Here is a 24760-nt window from a genome sequence, read left to right as displayed (position 1 = left end):
GGGAGTCAATTACTCACAATTCCACAGTGTGAGAAAGAGGAGAACAATTTACTTAGTTGTGATCTTGTCAAACGAGAAGCGCGTTCGTCCTACATCATACTCGATGGTACTCGTATATAAAGACTCGCTCATTTAACTAGTAAAAATTAATTTGCTTGTCATGCGGAACGCTCACAAATTGAGCTACTCGCAATCAGAGGTTCCACTGTATATTTGAAACTATTATCATACAACATTATAGTAATATTACAATTATACAACCATACCATACCACCAGTACTAATTACAGGAGCAGAAAAGGATAAGTGAAATAAATGGTTTAAGTTTGTTGAATGTTGGTTTCTGAGGTCTAGTATAACATAAAATGGCACTAATTAACATCCCACACAAATTTTATTCCTGCTGATAATTAAGATGTAAATATCATTTAGAAAACTTATTAAGAGCCATTAAACCACCATTAAAACTATTTTGCAGTGTGTTGTCTAATGTGACTGTGTGTGGGCTTTTAATGTTCTTGACTACAATTTAATTGTATCAAGCATCATATCGAATTGTATTAAATGTAATTGAATCACACCTCCAGTTCAATTTCTGCCTGTGGGCTGTTTGCGTAGAATTTGCATATTCTCCCAACATTTGGTGGGTTTACTCCGGGCACTCTGGTTTCCTCCCACAGTACAAAGATATGCAGATTAATTTAAACTGCTTTTTAGAAATTGGCCTGAAGTAAAGTTGTTTTTTTTCCCAGTTGGAAACTGCTGTGTGACAACCCTAGACACTGAAGTTTATGTGTGATCAGGAAAGTGTGCAAATGTTCTATAAGGCTGTGACTATTTGGCAGATGACTAATGGTCTGACAAAACAATACCATGTGAGTAATAATCACTTATCAAGCTGGTGGAAAGCATGCAAGACTATTTCAACACATGCACAGCTACAGGAGATAACAAAGGAGAGAGAGCACACATGTGCAAGTGCCGCTCACTCTCACTACTCACACCCACAAAAATAAAATCCTGACGTCGCCAACTGAGCACATACAAAATGTTTTTACTTGGGGTGTATGGTCTGATCTCATTTTCACATTCATCACCTCTCCAAAGTACACAAACTAATGAGGTCTGGTCCTCCACTGATTTTTGACAGATGACCATAGTTTGATTGTGGATACCTGACCCACTGGATCTCTCACATAGCTAGGAGTGCTGGCCCTATTTGGTTCTGAACCTTGCCAGCATTTTTTTGCTCGGACAGAATTCCACCATTCCCAGTCTCGTCTTGTGACCTGGAATGGATACGCAGCTTGTCCTTTGGATAATAATGTCTGGACATTTTGATAGCTATAATTTTGTGTCATTTCAGTCATGGGAAAGACTTTCAAATGAACTCCAGATACTGTATAAAGAGGGTGCCTGAGTACATACGTGTGAAACACAAGGTGAAATATACTTTCACACACAAAAACAAATACATTCACATTTGGCCATTTTGCAGAACTAAAACAAATCACAAAAACCTAAATAGTATATACTATAGTGTATTATTTAGTAGAGTATACTACTGTATAGTGTACTGTAGTAAATTAATAACAGTATGGCTCAAAAACAATATAGTATATTTAATAGTTTTTTTTCCTATAGGACCAAAAGGATATAAGTGCATCTAAAAAATATTTCATCTCATAAAAAAGCAAATATTCTACCACTTTTTTTTTTACCAAAAAAAAACCAGACAAAATAAAAAAGAGAAGAGCTTGCAGTAGCTTTGCCCTCACAGCTGTTCCTTCCTTATAATAACCGGGAATATGATGGCTATCATAAGATATCATTCCCTGCAAAGAATAGGCAACACAAAGAGATCACTATCCATCGTTTCACATTAGCGGCAGTCATGGCATTCATTGTCCGTCTTTGACATGCTTTTCCTCTAGAAACTATTGACGGGAATTTGACCAAACTTTTATATAGACTTTATTATGAAGTGCAGATGTGCATTAGCTATTTCATAATTTTTATATTTCTAATAAAAATGCTTTTTTACTGTATAGTTCTAATGAACTAAAATATAGCACATTGAGTGGACAAGCTCACAGACTCACATCTCTTTTTAATAAACTTTCCCCCTTTTTATCTGTCATATAAATATTCTCTTATATCATGTCTTTTTTATCCTCTAAAAAGCTTTTTGATCCTCTCAGTAATATTATAATATTGCAACATTCCATTACAGAACACATCCATAATTCATATTTTTATTTTTATTTTCTGGAATTCTATTGGATGACTCCAAATTGTTTCTAATAATGTGTGTGTGCTTGGAGCCTGTGATCCTAACCACGGAGTATTCCTGCCTCGCTCTCACATTTCTCATGCTAGACTTTGAAGCTACCATGACCCTGATTAGGATGGAGTGCATACTGAAGATGAATGAATGTATGAATGAATCTATTGAAAAATAGAATAAATGACTGGAATTCAGTTTTTCATAAATAACTGGTATAATAGAGATACTTTTTAAAACCAAATGTTGGGGATCCAAACATTCACACTCCACTGCACAAACACAGGCCAGCATGCTGCAGGTTCATATAAATGATCTTTACATAGTACAAAATCAAGAGCAAATGTTGACAAGACACGCACACTTTCTCTCATTATCTGGAGCAGAGATAAGGATACCCTGAAACAGACTGGTCTACTGTAAGTCAAATAAAACTGTACCACAAACATTGACATACATTTTTATATTTTTAGACTTTCTTACAAAATATAACACAAACCTAGATCGGTAGCAAGAGAACCAAACAACTGCATAAAGCATAAATGTTGCAATTTTTTTGCCACTCATGCCAAACCTTGGATTTGGCTACATAGCCTTTGCTCAGTCTCTCACTCTCACACACTCAGGCTCAACAGATGTCTGCCCTTGTTGTTTATTCTCTGTGCAAAGACTCTTAGCAACAGACTCTCTTGCATATAGACACAAAAAAGCAGTCTTATCTTTGGTCTCACTTTGAAAAAGATTATAATTTAATAAAATGTCTATACTATTAAATAGTTTTCATTGTAATACAACATCACAGCATGTACATACTAAGGGCATAATCAAGATCATAGACAGTACATGGCACACTACAGTAAAATATACCATATTTCAACCTCTTGCTTTGATCTAAACACACTCAACTTTGTTATCTTCATCCTCCCTCTCTCCATCATGTCACAACTCCTCTTCCCATTTGGTGTTTGCTTTTTTCTTTTACCAGCCCAATGGTTTAGAAAGCCTCAGGCTCTAATGCAATGTTCACAGCCCTTTAGAGCTTTACAAACTCTCCATTAACATCTGTCTATTTCAGGGAAGCTGAGACCTATGGGAAAAACAATGACAACCAGGACAAAAAGGTCACCTGAGGCCTTTTGGCTGAGAGAGAGAGAGAGAGAGAGAGAGAGAGAGAGAGAGAAGATTGGATGGAAAGCACGGATATATAATTTCAAACCACTCGTGACCAAACGTTCCGTATATACCTTATACACACCTGCATATATATTTATATTTAATCTTTACTACACAGTGTCAGTTATTATTAAATGTCAATAGTAAGATATATGACTTAATTGTATTTATTGTAGCTACTAATATTATTTCATTACTACTTTAATAAATTAAGAAAACATCCACCTATCTATCATCTATCCTACCGTTTATCCTGCTTAAGGTCGGGGCAAGCCTGGTGTTGGTTAACAAAAGGAAAAATGTACTGCTAACCACTTTTTTGTTTTTGAAATCTCACCCTTCATCATCTTTATTACTTTACCCTGTATACAGGGTCACGGAGGGCCCGGAGCCTATCCCAGGAGACTTGGGGTACAAGGTGGGATACATCCTGGACAGGGCACACACACACTTGTTGACAATTTGCTAAAAAGATGCATTTGTCTGTGGGAACTGTACACATGATCACTAACACCACTGGCACATTACAGGAACTTGGTTGGGAGTTACTGCCACATCCCCCATACAGTCCTGACCTCGCTCCAAGCCATTTTTACATGTTTGGGCCATCAAAGGAGTACCTGGAAGGCTAGCGTTTCAGACGTGAATCAGGCAGTCCGATCATAGCTCTGGCATGTTGATGGTATCCCATCACTAATGAAACACTGGATAAGTGCATTTGTGTAGCAGATGATTATATAGAGATATAAAGAGGTTTTTACTCTCATAACCATGTTCTGTAATTCTGCACATCAAAAGTACTGGTTTGCCTTGATTGCCCCTGATTTTAAGAGTAACTGATGTAGAAAAATTAATCGTTAATCTGTGGTTAGTAAAATGCATCATGACATGAATCCACTTGCACAGTGTGCCTCAATTCTTTGAAAAATAATTGTTTACATTAATTATATACCTTTCCCTTTTAAATAAAGCAGCTTATACAGAAATACCACAATATTATCAGCTGCTTAGCATAACATACTTGGGCCTATAAGGTGCTAATGAGTTCATGGTGTTAAACACTGACCTGAGACAGAAAAGAAACCTCAACTAGTAGGTATTAAGTACTTGATCACTTGGTATTTTCTGGGAAATTGATGCAAATAAACAAGCACATTTCTCATTAAGGAAGCAGTGGGTTTGTTCAGTTTTGGGAAGCAACAAAATATAAATAAATTACTCTGAATGAAAAAAATCTTAACAGTTACAAATACAGACACGATAATGGGAGGTATGATATTCTTTATTTGCTTATTAGAAAATATCAGAAATATTTTAATTTTAATTTGCTATTTCCAGAGTTATTAGTAATATAGTGTTATAGTTCACTTTATTTTAAGAATGTAATCGGAACGTTCCACACTCTGCTGTTTAGTCTCAGGCTCGTAGTGATGAATCCATGTCTGTATCCAAACGCTTATGTTTCAGTGGTGGCTGGTGCAAAAATCTTTGGGGGGTGCAAACAAAATTTTTATTAAACTTTTAATAATCGCCTGTAAATAGCCATAAGAAGTGCTTAAAAAGCGCAGAGTTTAAGCTCGGCCACGATCACTTGACTGCAGCTTAATTATAAGACCAGTTCGATCTGGTACAAGCTCTTTAACTTTTTTTATCCGATCGCCTTGTGAAGGGGTATTTTAGCAAAGAAATTACAGAATTTTCTCTCATCTTTATCTGTCTTCCACGTCAGTTAGTTATCACTATTCAATACATTAACTAACAATCTGCTGACTGTTAATAAGACTCGCTAAGAATGGTCCAATCACATGAGCCCAAATATTTAAAATCAATATTGATTCGCTAAAAACAAAAGTGTAAGGGTTCGAATCACATGCTTTTTAAAAAATTTATGTGCCTACATGGTCACTCATTTGCTCGGCGGCCTGCGTACACAAACACAAATGAACGTAGTACTGTTTAGATTTCTTACATTTTTTTAAAAAATACAGCGGAATATTGTGACTAAATGATTTTATTTCATTATCGAAATAAAGAATTATTGTTAAATAATTACATGGTAAAGTAGCTTTCTTCTCTGCCTAACTTTAAGGGGGCAGCGCCCCAGCGCTCCTTATTGACCGCCCGGCACTGTTTTGTTTATGCTCTCCCGTGAGTTCTTTCAGCACAAGGTCAGACCACAAAAAACGAATCACTGCACGCTGCTCTTCTTTCGTGGAAATCACAAGCGATGCATCTATTTTTTACCGCATCATAGTTACAAAAGAACTGATGTAACACAGCAGGGACTGGGGAGAGTGGAGCCTTTTTTTTTATTTAATGAAAATAAACTTTACAGGCAGATTGTGGATCATTTTTATGTTGCTATGTGAGATAATAATAATAATAATAATAATAATAAAACAAGATCATGTTCAAAATAATTAAATGTCAACTTTAGACAAATCCACCACCGCATCTAACATTGTTTGACATTCCACCAATTGCATAGCATGTCACATTTATTTTTACTGTACAGATCTAGCTATGCCACTAGTATGCAGCAGAGTTTCCTGATTTCCTCAAATCACAACGTAGATGCAGTAGGAGTCCTAGGAAGCTGTTTTCTATACAAGTAGATCAAAACAATGTAATCCTGACCTTAGCTGGTCTCACTAACAAGCAGGCAAATTTCCACTCAAATTACTTTGCCATTTAAGGAGTGTTTGAAGGAGGAACAGATGAGAAATAATTTGAGATTACAACTGAAGGTACTGTCAAAGGGATTGTCTGCAAACACAAGGACCCTGATGAAGCAGCAACAAATACCAGCCATCTGTTTCAAGGAGGTGTAAACTGAAGTGTTATTTCTACCGAAACACACGCCTACACAGCATTCGTCATAATAATATTATAAATGACTAGTGAAAGACTTACATACTCCTCACTGTTAAAGTTTTCTCCTGCTCCTTTCACATACACATTAACAATTCAACCATTGAGCATGACTTATCTCTATAAGCATTGCTCTTTATTAGTGAGCTCAAACATTAGCATTGTATCTCAGTGTGCCTCATGAATATATCTACAGACATAAAACAGTTCACAAAGTAATTTATTAATTTCATGTTTAATGCACAAAATGTTTCAACCCAGTCTCGAGTCAAGTGAGGAACTTAAGAGAAAATTCTGAGAGATGGCTATGACAAGATCTAAACCAGAAAATACTGGATTGTTCTTGGGAAGGAGAAAAGCAAGCTATTAGTGTGTTTCAGGAGACTAGAAGAAAAGTGAGAGAAAATAAAACCAATAAGGTTTTTGCCAAAACTACAAAGAAAACAGCAGAAGACATGAAAAACTCCCTGGGGATCAGTGGAATGAAAGTCTGCATGGATAATAATAACATTCAAAAATCTCATGTTGATATCTTAACACATGTGTTTTAGGCTGACTTGGTGGTTGTTTTTGAGACATCTGTGAAACCAAACCCAGTTTGTTGCCTTTAATCATTTTGCAGTAAGGGCTATAAATTACCTCTAAACGCCCTTGCAGAAAACTGGAATCCATTTTGTTTGCTATCGTATCGTATGTTTTTCATACTGTACAGGTTTAGGTTAAAAAATTAAAATAAAAAAAGGTAAAAGCTCATGATTTGCAATATGACCACTACTCTTAAACAGAAACATTTGCCCTTAATATACAGAGGGGCCTGAAAAATGTATACAACCTTCATCATGAAAAATATATGCACAAAAATATAAAGATCATATAATAGCATCAATGACGGGGCGACTACTGACATCTTTAGGAAATATCATACTACACATTGCTCCTATAATGCAATTCAAGTTTAAAAAAAATGGCATGGACAACAATTGTTGAAATTTATATATTCTTTTGGGGCCCGTTGCAGTACCATTCAAAAGTTTGGACATAAGCGTAATTTATTTTATACATTCTAGAACAATACTGGAGATGAAATAACAGGTATGAAATTAAGTAATTAAGTATCAACAACAACAGTCATTATTTTAAGACATGAAGGTGAGTTGTACTGGAACAGTTCTTGCAAGAACATTTCTCTCAAGCGCGTTTGCAAAACTCATCAAGCACCATGATGAAACTGGCTCTCATGAAGACCTTCCCAGGAAAGCAAGACCAAAACTTAGAGATGTTATGCTTTACAGAGCATAAATAGCAGATTTATCTCAATGTCAACTGTTCAAAGGAGATTATTATATTTATATATAAATAAATATAAAAAGATATTAACTATAAATTATTATATTTTGATGCCTTCAAAACAGAAAGAAATAAAAAAAAGTCCATGGAATTAAAAGGTGTGCCCAGTCATTAGACAGGCAGTGCAGGTATATATACTGTACACTTATAATACACCACCAAAAGGTGGATTTTGCTTCTCTGGAGCCATTCTGTTGTGGACTTGCTCCAGAGTTTTGCGACATTGTCCCAACTTCTCCAGAGTTTCAGCTGGTGTACAGACATTCTCACATTATCCTGAAGAATTTTTTTTATACACTTGGGAATTCATCTTCCCCTCTACGACTGCCATGGACATCCTACTGTACATTCACCCTACAATTTATTCCGATATACACCAGCCATTTACAATGATGTCTTCAAATCCTTGCCTGTCATTTTAGGTTCTTTTTTTTTGTTGTGATGATGAATGAAGATCAGATCACATTATACTGTATAACATAATGCAGAAACTCATGAAATTCCAAAAAGGTTTACATACTTGTTCTTGTGAACATTTGACAGAAGTCTTACATAGGGCCAGTATACTGCAATAAACATTACTTATTGTAATGATGAAATTACCTTGTCTTACAATTATAACAGTGATTTTGGCCTCACATAGTTTTAATATATTGATATAGACACTTTTTATCACCAAGTGTCCGACTGTCTTCTCTATAACAAATGAACATGTGAAATTGTGTAAATGTTTCACAAATGTGAATGTGTTTTATGGTCATCTGTTTTTGGAGACTCGCAAACAGCCAGAATTTTTGCAACACAATTTTTTTTGGAACACAAATTCCTTGTGTGTCAACATCATCCTTGGTGAATAAAAAGCAATCCTGATCCTGATCATGTCATCATTCTTCACATGTGAGGTTTGTGTGTGTTTTCTATAATGAACCACCAAACCTGGGGTTTAAAAAAAAAAAATTCTCTGACTGGGACAACACTGTGGTGATCAGTAGAGAATCATCATTAATTAGCATTCATGTTCTGCATCTGGTCAGAAATTAATCTATTAATCTTACAGGCTTGGAGCTGCCATTAGTAGAACACTTTCATTAAAGCAGTCAATGTAAACCTTAACTGGATCTGTGTTTCACTAGAGATATTTCACTTTCTAAATTATTAATTTATTCATCCTGTAGACTGATGCATATATATTGGGTATTAAAATGTGCAACTTTTTTTTTTTTGGTCTGAAATGTAACTACATTATGTTTCTACTTCAAATTATGAGTTTAGGACACAATCTTACACATCCGCTAATAATATTGTGTTGAGTATATGGGGAGAGAAGGGCATCTAGAGAGAGAGAGAGCATAACCCACAATAACTTGATTATTTGATATTATAGAGGCATGGACGGCTGAGCTGAGGAACACTTATTGCCTCAACTCTTTTTCTCTCTCTCTCTCTCTTTCTCTCTCTATCTATCTGTGTGAGTCTCTAATCATTTTTATGCCCAGCCATTAAAGCCACATTTTCTTAGTTGTTGCATTTTCCTTGAGGTCTTGGCACAACCTACGCTGCACTAACCATAGTTCTCTGTTGTTTAGCTTCTGTTTATTCAGTTCATATCTTAGCTCGAGGTAAGACTTCAGTGTGTTTGAGTGCGAGTGTAGAGTGTAGAGTGTGGTGTGTAGTGTGTTCTTTCCATAGTCATGATGTGATTACTTTTTCCCTTAACAAGCATGCCAGGTTAAAGTAAGATTTATTTGAACACAAGCTATGGGGGATTGCACACACACACACACACACACACACTGCAACCTCTAGGCAGTGTTGCGCACATATTATGTTTTAAGCCAAACTTTTGATAGTGTATTTTTCTATCAAGTCCAAAACTATTTTATACTCAACTGCACCAAACTTTGAGAACCACTAAAAGAATGACATGCCAGTCTATCTCAGAGCACCATACACGGACACATTGTAAACTCAGGGGAAATATATCATAGCCGGTAAACCAAACTCAGGATGAAACCAGGGACCCTGGTGCTGTTAGATGACAAGATTACACCATCACTGCATTCTACCTTATAGCACCTTAACGTACCCCCAGGGGTATATCTGTGTCCATCTGAGAACCACTGAACAAACAAAGAAGCATGTGTTCCCCAGAACATAGCATTGGAAACATCACTGTACAATTTAGTTTCCTATTTTTTGTTTGCATATACCTGGCTTTTAAGAATAGTGTAATTAATCCGTATAACTGAAAAAATGATAGATACACAGATCATGAACTAACTACACAGTGTCTCTATGCATGCTTTATACATAATTCTATTATATGTTGGTCTATAAGACACTAACAAACATACACACAGTGCTACTTTCTCAGCCATGGATCTCAGTACCCTTGACCCCAATGTCTGGTATATTTGTGTAATATGAACACAGGCATGAATCAGCATCTGGTGCGTTAAGAGGTCTCGACTATATGGGGGGGTGTTCTCAAACATGTAGTGTGAGAGCAGCCTTAGTAGTACCCAATCCTTCTCCAAACATGTTTTAAGAAATGGGGGAAACCAGACACAACACAACTTTATGCAAACATTAGCAAGAGCTCAGGAATAACCCTAGTTGTGTAATCTTGACACATTGTGATGGCCAGCTCATGTGCGAAAATGATTCCTTGTGCTCTCAAAACCACTCTTTCACAATCTACATCCTGGAATATGGCTGTGTTACAATAACCTGGTCATTCAGTACATTCAAGTCATCAGCTGACTTCATTTTATTGTCATGTAACATTGCTGAGCCTAGACCTGACCATCAACCCATCTGACCACGTGTCGAAAGTCCAATTTTTATGCTCCTTAGCAAAGGCTTTTCTTCTGATTAGTCTCACTTTCAAGTAGTTTTCTTATGGCCACACAGCTGTTTAGTCCCAAGTTCTTGTCACATTATGTGCATATAGATATGCTCTACCCTTCATTATTCAACATATTGTAGCTTTGATTTTTCCTTTTTTTACTATGCAACTTCACCAACTGTTTAAGTGATCTCTATTCATGATTTTTTTTGCTGTCAACAAACTTAACCTTGCACAATCCCTTCATTTACAAGAAGGGCACAACAGTGGCAACTTGGTGGTGCTGGGGTTTAAACCTGGGACCTTCTGAAAAATAGTACAATGTCATAACCAATGAGCTATGTCTGCCCACCTTGTTTTGCCCACAATGTTTTGATTATGTGTTGAAGAATTCTTAACTCAGTTCCAGTTATTTCAGATCTCCTTGTTGTTTCCTTTGCTTAATGTAGCCCAGTCAAATAACCATTTCGTTAAAAAAAATAATAATAATAATAATAACTTTTTTTTGGCCAAGCATGTAGTTAAACTTAAAATTCAAGGTGCACTAAAATTTGGACATCTACTACAGTATGTCACTTTGGTGGATCATGCAAAGTAATGGAAAACTGAAGACCCACGGAGAGATGCTGAGTGCAGTAAATTGCATGTTAATTACCTCAAAACATGATGGCCACTTGCGAGTATAATAGGCAAACAAGAAACGCTGAAACCTCTCTTCTTTTAAATTTGTGTAGCTCTTACTGACGTATCTGACTGAAACAGTTACGAGCCGGCTCTTGTTGAAAGCAAATGAGTTATTCCTTTACTTGTTTTGGACAAGGGATGGCATGAGAAAAGACGATGAGGGTCTGGAGTTGCTCTATAATAACCCTGGACTGTGTAGAAATTGAGTAGTCTATTGGCAAGCAATGTTCCTTGGCTAAAGTTGACAGCTGTTAGTGATTTCTAAGGTATCTTTGGAAACCTGGAAACTCATTTGGGAAAGCTTCACACTTGACTATGAACAGTGTTTGTTTCAAATCTAAAATCTCCACTGATCTCAGGGGGCATTTCTTAAAAACCTGAGAAAAACAACTGAACAAATTCTTTACTTGGCTTCTTCTGGTGTTCCCATCCGTTTTCTTTAAATATACTTATGTAGTATGTAGCGATGCTTCTCAATAAATTAGAATATCATTGAAAAGTTGATTTATTGCCGTAATTCTCAGAAAATGTAAATATTACTTATGACCAAATTAATTAATTAATTTATTTTATCACAGATAATGTTTATCACACAATGTTGAACTACTGAAAAGTAGGAATGTGTACAGCTCCCAATACTTGGTCAGGGCTCCCTTTGCATGAATTACTGCAGCAATGCTACAAAAAGGACTGGAATGTTGCTCAGTGGGCACAAAGTCCTCTTTTCAGATGAAAGTAAGAAAGAGGAGAGGCAGAGTATCTAAGCTGCCTGAAGTCCAGTGTAAAGTTTGCACAGTCAGTGGTGTTTTATCAGGTCTGAAGTTTTAGAGCACTTCATACTTCTCTCTGCTGACCAGCTTTATAGAGATGCTGATTTTATTTTTCAGCTGGAAATAATTACCTGCCAAAAGTACTAATACCTGGTTTAAAAACCATAGCATCCTTGTGCTTGATTGGCCAGCGAACTCGCCAAACCTTAACCCCACAGACAATCTATGAGGTATTGTGAATCTAAAATCTCCAATCTATGAGGAAGATGCGAGACACTGGGCTCAAAAATGGAGAAGAGCTGAAGGCTGCTATCAGAGCAACCTGGGCTTCCACAACACCTCACCTCCATGGCATGCCGCATTGCTGCCAGTATATATACTTTATTTGTAATTGAATCTAAAAGGTAAAACACTTTAAAAAAAATATATGGAAAACCAACCAAACAAGGTGGTTTTAATGTTGATCCCTACAACCCCCTATGTTGAATGTTGAATGTTGAATCCCCTATGGTTAATTGGTACACAAACATTGTGCTCTTTGCCTGTTGAGTGTTTTGGTGCTTTTCTGTTGTGGCCAGCATTGACTTTTTAAGCAAGTTGGGCTGCATTGGCTTTTGTGTGGGGTTGGATCGCGCCGTGCGCCTAATGATCGCCTGCATGTGGCTTTGCAGTGTGGTTAATATTTTGTGGTGTTTTTTTTGTTTCAGCTGATATATATCCTACACACACACAGTCAGAGTTCATCAAAAAATCCATGACCCCTTAATTCCCCTCATGACAGTTTAAAACACACACACACAAGCATTTTTTTCAACCTATTGTAATTGGTTCACAAATTGAAGAATTTATGGAGACCAAGAAAATAAGGTTCAACCTTTAAATACTAAAGACAATAAATAAGAGAAGGAAGGAGAGTTAATTAATAGCATACGCATGGAATAAATCTGCAACTCTAGATGAAATTATTAAACTATATTTATAATATTTATACTGAAAATCAAGTAATTTATTTCTGTAGCACATTTTAAAACATTAAATGTCAGTCAGTGTAGAACAAAATCACGTAGTTCCAAACAGCAATAAAAGAGCATTAAAAACAAAACGACAGAAGAGAGACTAAAAAGAAAAGTGTCTACTTGCAAAAGCATGGAATTTATGCCTGATGACTCCGGAGAGGTTCGACATTTTTCAAAGGTTAAACTTTTGTTTTCCTGCTCACTTGCTCCGGATGATTAATGAATAGTGTGAGCTATCTTATGAGAAGGCACAAAATTTTATAACATTATAATGGTGAGATGAAGTAGATGTTTGGAGTGAGGTAGACGAACAGACACACAAATAAGAGTGATATTCATCTCTAAGGTCTAAAGTGAAAAGTCCCACTGATTCCAATGTTTCCCAGTCCAGCCCTTGGGAAAACAAATGGACAGTCCAGGTTGTATTTTTTTATTCTATTTTTATGATCTATCCTAAAAACACATTAAGCATCATGTCAGAAGTTGTTGTCTACAAAATCTAGATTTGTCAGGAAAGAGAAGAGGATTCATGAGTAGATTCATGCGCAGAAACAAACACCACGAACACTTCCAAACTGGAAACATGAATATTATTTATGAACAAGGACTATGAACATTACTGTTAGGACACACACCACCAGAGTTACCATAACATCAAGCAAGATGAGCATTACTAAAACACTGACCATAAATAGTGAAATAAGCAAAACATAAACGAGAGATGAATTACAGGGTGCTGTATTCCAGCTTTCCTGAAAAGATCACTTTAATCCATGTATTTATTTGTTCATTTATTTGTCCAGTTTGATAGTAAGGAATTTGTTTATTTGTTCATTTGCTTGTTAGTTTCGACTGATCTATCTATCTATCTATCTATCTATCTATCTATCTATCTATCTATCTATCTATCTATCTATCTTCTATGGCTGGATATGAAACCTTTATTGCTTCCCAAGAGAAGCAGAGTAAAGAGTCCTCATGTCTACCCTTATTCATGTAAAGTTACATCAGGTGTGTACTTCACCTGCTTGATGTGTAAAGAATTGAGCGCTCTTTTAAACAGACACACACACTCATATTTCACAATCTTCATGAAATACTTTACCCTACTCATTTTTGTGAGGGCCTGCAAAGGATTTCCAGCAGTGCTCAAGTCATCATGCTTTTCGACGCATTTCGACGCATTCCAATTGCGAACACACACACACGCACAAAAAATGTTTTACTGTTCTTGTGAGGATATTTTGGCTCGTATTTTTTTAAATATAAGGGGAAAAAATATTCTTGAAGGAGGCAAGAAAAAAATTTACAGGATTGAAGCTATCAAATATTCCCATCTTTATGGGTACATTTGGTCCTCATTCGGATAATAAAAAAATAAATACAATACTTGTGTGCACAGACACAAACATACAGTACACACACATAGGTTTCACCTACTTCTAATATTCATTTTACACATTATATCAATTTAGAATTTTGAATATTTGTGATTGACTTTGTAATCTCTCTCCACACACACACACACACACGAACACAATCCCATCCACGATCTTACAATTCGTGCCAGGATAATTGGCTCAAGTAGTTAAGTAAAATATTGACATTTTTTTCTTATTGAGGGCGTAAGACAAATTTCCCCGCAAAGTTAAAGCTATCAGATATCCCTATCCTTATGGGTACATTTAGTCCTCACTCAGATATTAAGTTATATAAATAAGCTATAAATTTACTAATAGTATAAACATTTTATAAACATTTCTTTTAATATACATTTTATCAAATTTAATAAAACTAAAACTACATATTTGTAATCACTCACCCCCTCCACACACACACACACACACACACACACACAGATGCCACTATCTTTATGAAACACTTTGAAGTATAACCATAACCATATTTCTATCCTCCTGAGTACATTTGGTCCTCACTTAGATAATAAGTAAAATAAATAAGATAAGATAATAATTAGATAATAATCAGATAAATGATGCACAAACACGAACACAGGTTTCAGCTAATGTAACATTATTATACATTATAGCAGTTTTTAATAAAACTAAAAATGCCTATTTGTGAGGACCAAACACTGTCCAAATGGACTTTGCCATATTTCTTTACACACACACACACACACACACACACACACACACACCTGTTGCTGGTCTTCTACGGCCAGCATTTCATAACAATTTTTCCACCGAGCTTGAAATAGACGCGCAGCGAGCAGTTTATTTATCTCCAAGTTGACATACACAACACATTTAAAATAAGTAATAAAGTGTCACAAAGGTAAATCAGTAGACAAGAAAGGCTAAAAGATATTGATGCTGTGATGAATAAATGCTCGGTGGTAAACTTAAAACGCATTCGTCTGTCTAGGATGTTTTGTTCAGTGATGATTAGCTCCTGGACATCTGGGGAGGGGGAGGAAGGGCGGACCTGTAAGGCTTGCCCTTTTTAACCAGAGACTCACATAGGGGTTGGCTTTAGAACGTGCGATATGAGGACGATGGCACCGAGCAAATGGCTGAGAATGTGATCTGTGCGCGCTCTTCTGCCTTTTACGCGCGTCCAAGACGCACGAGACGTTCGCGCAGTCCCGTCTGTTAAACAGTTGTCATTACGCAGGAGTGACCGAATGGCGCACCCGGGACCAGGGATGTGTGCCCCAACGCCGGAACTCGGTCCGCATGGGAACGGCACGCACGATAACCGGACACTGTGTCTGAGCGCCTCGGATGCGCACTCGGCTGGAAACGCGAGCCTGGTAACCAACAGCAGCACTGATCCGTTTGGCCGTAATGAAGAAGTGGCCAAGCTGGAGATCACGGTGCTGAGCTTGACGTTCTTGGCGGCTGTGGCGGGGAACATAAGCGTGCTACTGGCCGTGCGCAACGCCGCCAAGAAGAGCTCACGTGTGCACCTGTTCATTAAACACCTGAGCCTCGCCGACCTGGTGGTGGCCTTCTTCCAGGTTCTTCCCCAGCTCTGCTGGGAGATCACATTCCGCTTCAATGGACCCGACATCCTGTGCCGCGTGGTGAAGCACCTCCAGGTGCTCGGCATGTTCGCCTCCACCTACATGCTGGTGATGCTGACGGTGGACCGCTACATCGCCATCTGCCACCCGTTACGAAGTCTGCAGGGAGCCGCGCGCCGCGCGCGCCTGATGATAGCCTGCACGTGGCTGTGCAGTGTGGTGCTCAGCACCCCGCAGTACTTCATCTTCTCCCTCAGCGAGATAAAGAACGGCTCGGACGTGTACGACTGCTGGGGTCACTTCATCGAGCCGTGGGGCGTGCGCGCCTACATCACCTGGATCACGGTCGGCATCTTTCTCATCCCAGTCACCGTGCTCGTCATGTGCTACGGATTTATCTGCCGCAGCATCTGGATGAACGTCAAGTGCAAGACGAAGAGCGGCGCGGCGCACGGCACGAGCGCGCTGATCGGCAAGGCGTCGGTGAGCAGCGTGAGCACCATCTCGCGCGCCAAACTCCGCACCGTCAAAATGACCTTCGTCATCGTGCTCGCCTACATCGTGTGCTGGGCCCCGTTCTTCATCGTGCAGATGTGGTCGGTGTGGGACAAGAATTTCTCCTGGGACGGTGAGTGTTCACGTGCGCATCTGCAGATCGGCCAGAAAACTTCACACACGTGCTGTTCATAACTTTGATCATAACTTTTCTTTGTATTTTATTTGCTCATATTTGACGTTTAAATTGTGCAAATTGTCGCAGTTGGTTAATTAACTAAATGATTTGGTAAAATGTTGTACTTGATGGTGCCATCTGTCTTAATGTGGTGCATCTGGTGTCTAGAAATGACAGACAAAAAGAAAATCTGTGAACTGTTTTTATAAATTTTTACTTGAATTAATATTTGGAATACAAGGAATACAACAATACAGCACGGATTATTTCCAAAATGTGCTTGGCGATTAGCATGGTATTTTTCTTTTTTCTTTTTACAAATTCACTTTGTTGTAGTCCCACCCAGTGTATGCTCTGTTTGAGTATATTTACTCAATATATTTCTAAAGCACAAAGGTAAAGTTAGACAAAAAAGGAGTAAAAAATAGCCTCCAAAGTATGAATTATGATTAGAAGAAATTAGAAATAATGTAATAAATTACCACAACATATTAAATCATAATATCAAATCATACATGGATAAAGAAAAGTAGACAATTTTACTATTTTTTAATAAAGAAATATATATATATATATCTATATATATATATTGGTCAGGTTGGTTGCAGAATTAAAACACTGTGCAGAGTATAGGACCATACACCGAAATTATGATAATCATATAAACAACACCTTGCCCACGTGTGTAGTTTGTTATTCTATCTACAATATATGAACAGCTGTATGCTATTACTTTTATTGTTTTACTGACTAGTGTTCAGATCCAAATGCAAATCCAACAGAAAAGTCTCTGATGTTCTCGAAGTCCAGACTTTGGACGACTTTTCTCTCTTTGGAGTAAATGGATCTTACTGAGTGTTTCCTGGCATATTGTGGAGTCCACATAGTTTTTGAGTATAGTGTGCATATAGTTTCATTTGGCTGAATGTACGTTCATTTCCAGCCAAGTCACTGGGACTGTGATTGGCCAGGTGTTTCAGCTGCACCAGATGAAGTATCAAGTTAAAATTAGTTAAAATGTATTTTAACAATAACAATAAATATATTTAATATGTAAATACAAGTAAATTGTTTTGTCAGAATTGTATTTATCAGTGAGTAATTTGCTGTACTTGGTCCCAATTAAGGGTCAACCATAGGCCTTGGTATGGCCCACACTGGGACTTGTGCTATGGTCATCTGTACCCTTTTGTCCACCTGACAACAGGGCTGCATGGTGGCACAATATAAAGTGTTTCCCTGGCCTTAAAGAGACAACAGAATATGATAAAGTCATGTCTCTTCTGTGCTCGGGCTGAGATAAAAACTAGTTTTTCCTTTTTCTTCACCTAGACGGATGTACATCAGAGAATGTTTGCTCAGCAGTTTTTTTAATGTCAGATTGTGTTACGTGCAATAAAAATACTAGCTAATTTAACATTATAAAATTCAGTTTTTCTTTTTTTTTTTTTTGTAGCACCACCTGCACGATTATCGTCTTTGATTGAACAGCTGCTTTTCTAATATCGTGACAAAGAGCGATTAGAGCTGCTTGATGTTTAAAGACTAGAATTGGATTTAGGGTTCTCTAGTAAAAATCACTCAGTGGTTGATACTCTTTCATACTGTCACATATGCAGGCACGGACGCAGGTGCAGTCACAATCCAGCTTTATAAAACTTGCAGACAAATCCATTATGTTTTGTAAAACTCAGAAACAGGAAACAGATAATGGCCAACACCAAAAACCATAAAACCAGAACAGGGAACAGTCTACCAAAGAACAGACTTGGTAACAACAGATATTCTTTATAAAACATCAGCATATCACTGACAATACAAGTCTTAATGAAAAGTTCTTATTTACTGTAAACTATTATTGTAACTGAGTCCAAGTGTCTGTGATTAGTAATCAGGTAAATGTATGGAGTTCTTTGCAAAGTAGGGGATAGAGTACATTATAAGCTGGGTCCTCAAATATTTTATCAGGTCCATAGCTATCCCATTTAATGATGTACTCCAACTTCTGCACCCTAAGCTTGACATTGATTAACAATATAAGTTCCACCCCTCATAGAGTGCCACATTTAATGTCCAGGGATGCTGGGGGTAAAAGAAAAAGTCATCTATGAGGGTTGGAGTGACGGGAGTGACTTGACCTACACAGCTGTGACATGGTAGGGCCAGCTTAATGACATCAGTTGGAAAATATTGAATGGGACATAAGATGTTAATTAGGCTCTACAGTCTCTTACTGTATCTTCAGGAATGACAGAGTGCCTGCACACGTGATTGACCACAACTGCAGCTGTTTGAAGTCTAATGGCATGCTGGGGAAAGATATCAGATCTCTGCATGAATTTTTCTTTTGGTGGACGATGAGAGAGTGAAATAAAAGCGAGTGAAGAAGCACGTCTGGTAGTAATCTGATGTACTCTAAGTTCTTGTGATTTGTGTAAATCCTAAAAGGGTGAAAGACCCCCTCCAACCAGTGACGCCATTCCTCAAAAATATTTTTACAGCTAGAAGATCCCTGTTACTATAGTTGCTTCCAACACGGGCCAGCTTTCTCACAATGAAAGCCACTGGGTGGAGCTTGGGCTTTTTTCCAAATTGTGAAGGAACAGGCTAGGCATCTATTTGTGTGGCATTAACCTCCCCTATGTATGAATTTAAGAGGTCAGGGTGTTTTAATAAGGGCACTATAGTGAAAGATTCTTTGAGTCATGTGTACTGATGAAGGGTTTCCATTTGATCTGATAAGGGTTTCCACTTTAACTCTTTGGCTGCATTTTTAATAAGGCCATTCAGCATCAGGAGATGCTATGATGCAAAAGCCTTATGCAGCATTAATAGAAGTTGGCAAAGCCCAAAAAAGGCTGCAGATTTTTAACTGGGGATGTCTCACTGTCTAGAATGTGACCACTAAAACAACCAGAAATTTCCAACATATTGTATTAACAAGGTAAGACTGCTGGCCTTAAAGATATGCCCATATGGTATTACGCTGTACTCAAAGTAGCCAGAGGTGGTGCTGCTTTCTTACATCAGGCCCTTCACGAATACACACAAGGTGGTAAGTTTAGTGAAGATCTTGGCAAGTCATAATTGTTTCAGAAAGATATTTGATATTTTAACTTGGTTTAGACAGTGACTGGTGATACATGGCCATAGGCAGTCCCCATTGGTTTTCGTCAAAAATAAGACCTTGGTGGATGTTGGAGAGATGCTAGATGTACACTGTTATGTAAATACAGACAACTTAGTCAAGATGGTGATGTAGAAGAAAGATTTGGCTTTGGTGCATGTTATTGAAACGAGCGGTGGACGGTCACTATAGCGAATGATGGCTCTCCCTCTAATGGATCCCCTATCCAGGGTCCAAATTTAAGAGGTTCTTCACAAGGTGGACTTAAGAGGTTCTTGACAAAGGTAGCCAGACCAGAGTCGATTAGCACTAAAACAGAGAAGGGATTTTCTGAGTGCACAACCTGACTAGGCAGAACAAAATAGGCAGGAAGAAAGGAGATTGACTTTTCCATGATGTTGAAGCAAGATGTGAAGTGTGCTCACGAAGGCATGTCCTGTGGAACTTTGAGAGAGAACTTTGCGAAACACTGTAGTTTCCCTTTGTGCCACCAGGGTGGGTCTGGCACCTCAGGGCGTGGCTCCACCAACGGTTGTGCTGTCGTGTCTGAAACTAATCCGTTGGCAGTGGATCCTTTGTGTAATGTGGGTTGTGGGGTTGAGCCTCCCTCTATCAAACTTGTCAGTCAGGTACAGCCTATAGATATATAGTTGAATTGGGATATGGGAAGGTTGGAGACTTGGGTTTGGGCTTTTTGCTTGCTAGGCACTGTTGGCGATGTGTGAATTGGGTGTTCTGGTGTCTTTCTATTGTGGCCAGCATTCAATTTTTTGCCGATTTATGCTGGAGTGGCTTTTCTGTGGGATCAGGCCAGACAGGGTTATTTAGATTACCTAATGGTGGTGTTAATGTTATGGCTAATCTGTGTATATATAGATGCATTTACCCATAAAACCTATAAGATTGTTCAATTTCATTGTTTCAGTTACTACTCTTTCTCCATTTTTTTTGTATGATCATCATATGCACAATATTGGGGTATATGCCCAGGTTTACACATAAAAAAATGGGTTAGCACAATTTTGGCCGCATCAGGTGGCATTTGGAACAAAAAAATAGATTTTTTATTTATTTTCTTCCTTCCTTCTTCATACCCCTCCTCTTTTTCTCAATACTGTTCTTTCTCAGATTCAGAGAATGCAGCGGTGTCCCTATCTGCATTACTTGCCAGCCTGAACAGCTGCTGTAATCCGTGGATCTACATGCTGTTCAGTGGTCACCTTCTTTACGACTTCCTGCGCTGCTTTCCATGTTGTCGGAAGCTCGGGTATGACATCCGTAATGATTCTGACAGTAGCCTGAGGAGAAACACTCTGCTGAGCAAACTACCTGCTGCCTGCACACCCACAAATGCCGCTGAATCATTGAGGGATTATCACAAGACCAACCAGGCAATGGTACAAGATTGTTCTCATAAAGGCAACCAATGTGTCCCTGTTGACTCGTTACATAAAAGTAGTCTGAGCACAGACAATCTGAACAATCACAGTCACTCCAACCCAAATCATGCCGTAGATACAGACAGTTGAGGACTTTACTGGCACTTCGGTCAACTATGGATTCATTAATTTCAATGTTTACATGATGCTTGATGCTTATTCTAGATAAACTGCTTTAAAATGACTTCATGAATGTATGTTTCAGTATATTCATATTTATCTGTCTTTTAATTAGAGTTTTTGTAGCTCCTCATTTGAATATTTAAATAACAGTGGCAAAAAAGACAAAATGAATTACACCGTCTTTTGACTTTTCTGACATTTACATAATGAACAGCAAAGTATTTGGATGTGACTGCTGCTTATGGCCAGCCAGTGTATTTTGCTCTAATATGGCTCAAAGAGAAATAGGGTTTACCTTAATTGTTCACTTTTTCTGTCCTGTCCTATAGTGTAAATGTTTGCACGGGTTGTTTTTATGGTTGCCTGTAATTCAGGTAATTGTGACTAATGTATGTATATTGTGACCTCATATTATACCTATAAATACTTCAAAATATGGTAAACTTTCTGTTTACTTTCTGAGCTTGGTACATTTTATGCTATGAGCAGTATAAACATTCAATTATTTGTTCTACGAAAGGTCCTTTACTGCGTGTATACTACTGGCTATTTAACGAAACATTGTAACATGAAAAGTGTATTATTTACAAAGATCCAGATTATAAACTCACATGACTACATTGTGGTAACCGCTAGATATATCAAAGTTATGTTTTTTTATGTTTTTGTATGGTGCTTCATGCACTGTTTAGATGAGACAGATGCATGGGAGAAATTATCCACACTTCATTCATTCTGTTTACATACATGCCACTTTTTGTTTTTGAAAAGTAGTGTCATCAGTTTGCTAATCATACAAGTGAGGGAAACTACAAGCGGCGTTCAAGTTAAACTGGGACTCAGCTGGGATGTGGCAATAACTCCCAGCCAAGTTCCTGTAATGTGTTAGTAGTGTTGGTGAATGATTGGGTGTACAGTTCCCACACAGATGCGTCTCTTTCACAAGTTGGCAACAAATTATCTGTAGATTTTTAAGGATCGGGCATTCCACTCACTAAATATTCACGGAATGACTGCAGGGAGCTCTTATTCACTGACATACGGCCTTCCTTAAAACGTTTGCAACATTTAAATGTTTTACTGCGGCTCATCATCGTACCGTGCTTGAGGTCTTTTGTAAATAAATCAAATGAGAAAATGTCATCACTTGTCCTGGTTTGACTTGAACGTCCGTCGTAAACTGAAAAATTAAAGAAAGTCAATGAACACTCTGCTGTTTCAGGCATCTAGCCCTCTAGCTAAAATGTCTCTATCCCACTTTATCAAAAAAAACTTTAAATAAATCCATGTGATTGAATAAACTGTAAACAGTGAATTTGTCATATAAGCAGTGCTAATTCATGTTTTGAAATTTGAGCTGTTTAACTGTATTCAGTTTTGTATACAGTTATGGTTGTTGCTATGGTGTTTTTTTTCCAGGGATGAAATGCATTATATGGCCAAAGGTTTGTGGACACCTGCCATTCATTTGTATGTTTCCAAAGCACCAACAGCCACCCCCCTATCACACCCCAACCCCCCCCACCCCCACTCCGCTTCCGCCCACCTGCCAGCTGTTATAACTGCCCCAAATCTTATGGGAAAGATTTCCACTAGATTTTGGAGTGTGGAAATTTTTTCACCTTTGGTCATATAATGCATTCCACTAGATTTTGGAGTGTGGAAATTTGTGATCAGCATTTGACGTTCCAGTTCATGACCACCTGCATAGCAACAGAATTAAGTGCTTAGCTGCTAGTGTGTGCTACCAATGTACAAATGTCCACATGTCTAAAATGTCATGAGATGTGTTATGTGATGATTAATAAAACTTGTTATTAATTATTAAGATAATGTGTATATAGAATAATTCCAGGTTTCTTATTAAGGATCACTACAGGCATTGCTTTAAAGCCTAAATCTGACCTGTATTTAGGGAATGGGCCAAACATTTACCCAATAAGGTTGGCCGCTGTATTCTCGTACATATGGCTTCTATTTGTATATTGTTGTAAATATGATTTATTTAAACAGACAAATCAATAAATTAAGTTTACTGAATAATCGTTGTGTTTTTTCCATTGTATTTGCATGTAAAATGATAATAATATAACAAAACATTCACATTACTTCACAATAACGACAGACATAATCACTCTCCAGAAAGGAAGCGGAAGTCTTGTCCTAAGCATTCTCTCATTATTAATAATACATGCTCACATTAATATGCACATTTTACTGAGAATTTCATTTCCACCAGTGATTAGCGGTGGACATCGAGTACACTGTGCCTGTGGTGACAGAGGTGATGTAATGAAGCGCACAAACACGGAGCTCATGTGCTCGACAGACCCACCCTGAAGCTATGGGTATTAACGGAAGTGGCTCTTTGCTGCTTGGTAAGATAGCATAGTTACTGCCCAGAGCACACAGAGGTCTGGACAAGCAGAGCACATGTAACGCATAACGGATTAGAGTCCATGTCTGTGCTAGAGCTCCATGGAGTTTTGACCCTGTGTCCTCTGGCATAAAAATGCAATTTTGGTTTCTGCATGAAAAATGAAGCTTATGTTCATGTTAGCAGAATTCCAGTTCCTTGTGTCACTTTTTTGTGTCTTTTTTTGGGTCTGAACCAATCAGTCCATTACCAGACGAAAAAAGAGAAAAAAAAAGCAAGCTGACTGCACTCATACTCACACACCAATGATTTCTGCTTATCTTTTAAAACTTAGTTTCTTCATGTTTGTAAAAGTTTGCATTTTCAATGCTTCAATCCATAGCGCACATCATTTCTGAACCTTAGATGTAATGCTATAAAGAGTTAAAAACTCTAATAATCATAACGTCTTTAAACAGTTCCCTCACTAGTCAATAGTCACTTTTTTTTCTAAAATAAATAAGAATAAATAAAATGCAGGTTTTCATGTTAATGAGAAACGAAAAGCAGAAAGAGTGACTGTAAAAGCACATATGAATAAAATGTTTTTATTATTATTATTATTATTAGTTTTACATATACATTTTACATCCAAGTCTTAGAAATATTTTAACTTATAACACTATTGACATTTTAACTTACACTAAGCATATTACAATGATCAAATCAATATAAACCATATATCAAGTTAATATAAAATGCAAATTTTTTTCCACACTGTTTTCTGTTTTCAAAACAGTAGGAGGATGCGGTTGCAGAAGGGATTACTCACAATCAAACGTTCAATCAAACAGTCAAGTCCAACAATAAGGTCAGATCACATGGTCATGTGGAATCTTAATCTGCAAAACAGGCTTGGATCAGGTGAAGTAGGCAAATTCAAAACTGATGTAAACAAACAGAAGGTCACGCACAGAACTACTGATAAAGATAAGAGATAGGGATTAGTAACGACTGGTGACAATGCAGTAGGATAATGTGTAGAATGAGAATCTTTATAT

General features: G+C 37.6%; 1 protein-coding gene across 1 annotated transcript; it reads left to right on the top strand.

Annotated features, from left to right (window-relative positions):
• The first annotated feature begins 15353 nt into the window (after positions 1 to 15353).
• Positions 15354 to 22839, top strand: avpr1ab (arginine vasopressin receptor 1Ab). Its single transcript, XM_053509151.1, has 2 exons — positions 15354 to 16609; positions 20910 to 22839. Exons 1-2 carry the CDS (start codon positions 15640 to 15642, stop codon positions 21308 to 21310), a joined length of 1371 nt encoding a protein of 456 aa, XP_053365126.1. The 5' UTR covers positions 15354 to 15639; the 3' UTR covers positions 21311 to 22839.
• The last annotated feature ends 1921 nt before the right edge of the window (positions 22840 to 24760 follow it).

The sequence above is a fragment of the Clarias gariepinus genome, chromosome 12, assembly GCF_024256425.1.
Source record: "Clarias gariepinus isolate MV-2021 ecotype Netherlands chromosome 12, CGAR_prim_01v2, whole genome shotgun sequence".
In the NCBI taxonomy this organism is placed as follows: Eukaryota; Metazoa; Chordata; class Actinopteri; order Siluriformes; family Clariidae; genus Clarias; species Clarias gariepinus.
Note: the sequence above shows the minus strand (reverse complement) of the source record. Positions and strands in the feature narration are given on the sequence as shown.

What these genes read in the sequence shown, in the direction of transcription:
- avpr1ab (XM_053509151.1), top strand. Translation starts at nt 15,640, where the DNA reads ATGGCGCACCCGGGACCAGGGATGTGTGCCCCAACGCCGGAACTCGGT. An exon ending in CAAGAATTTCTCCTGGGACG is followed by an intron (nt 16,610 to 20,909) that starts GTGAGTGTTCAC and finishes GTTCTTTCTCAG; the next exon opens with ATTCAGAGAATGCAGCGGTG.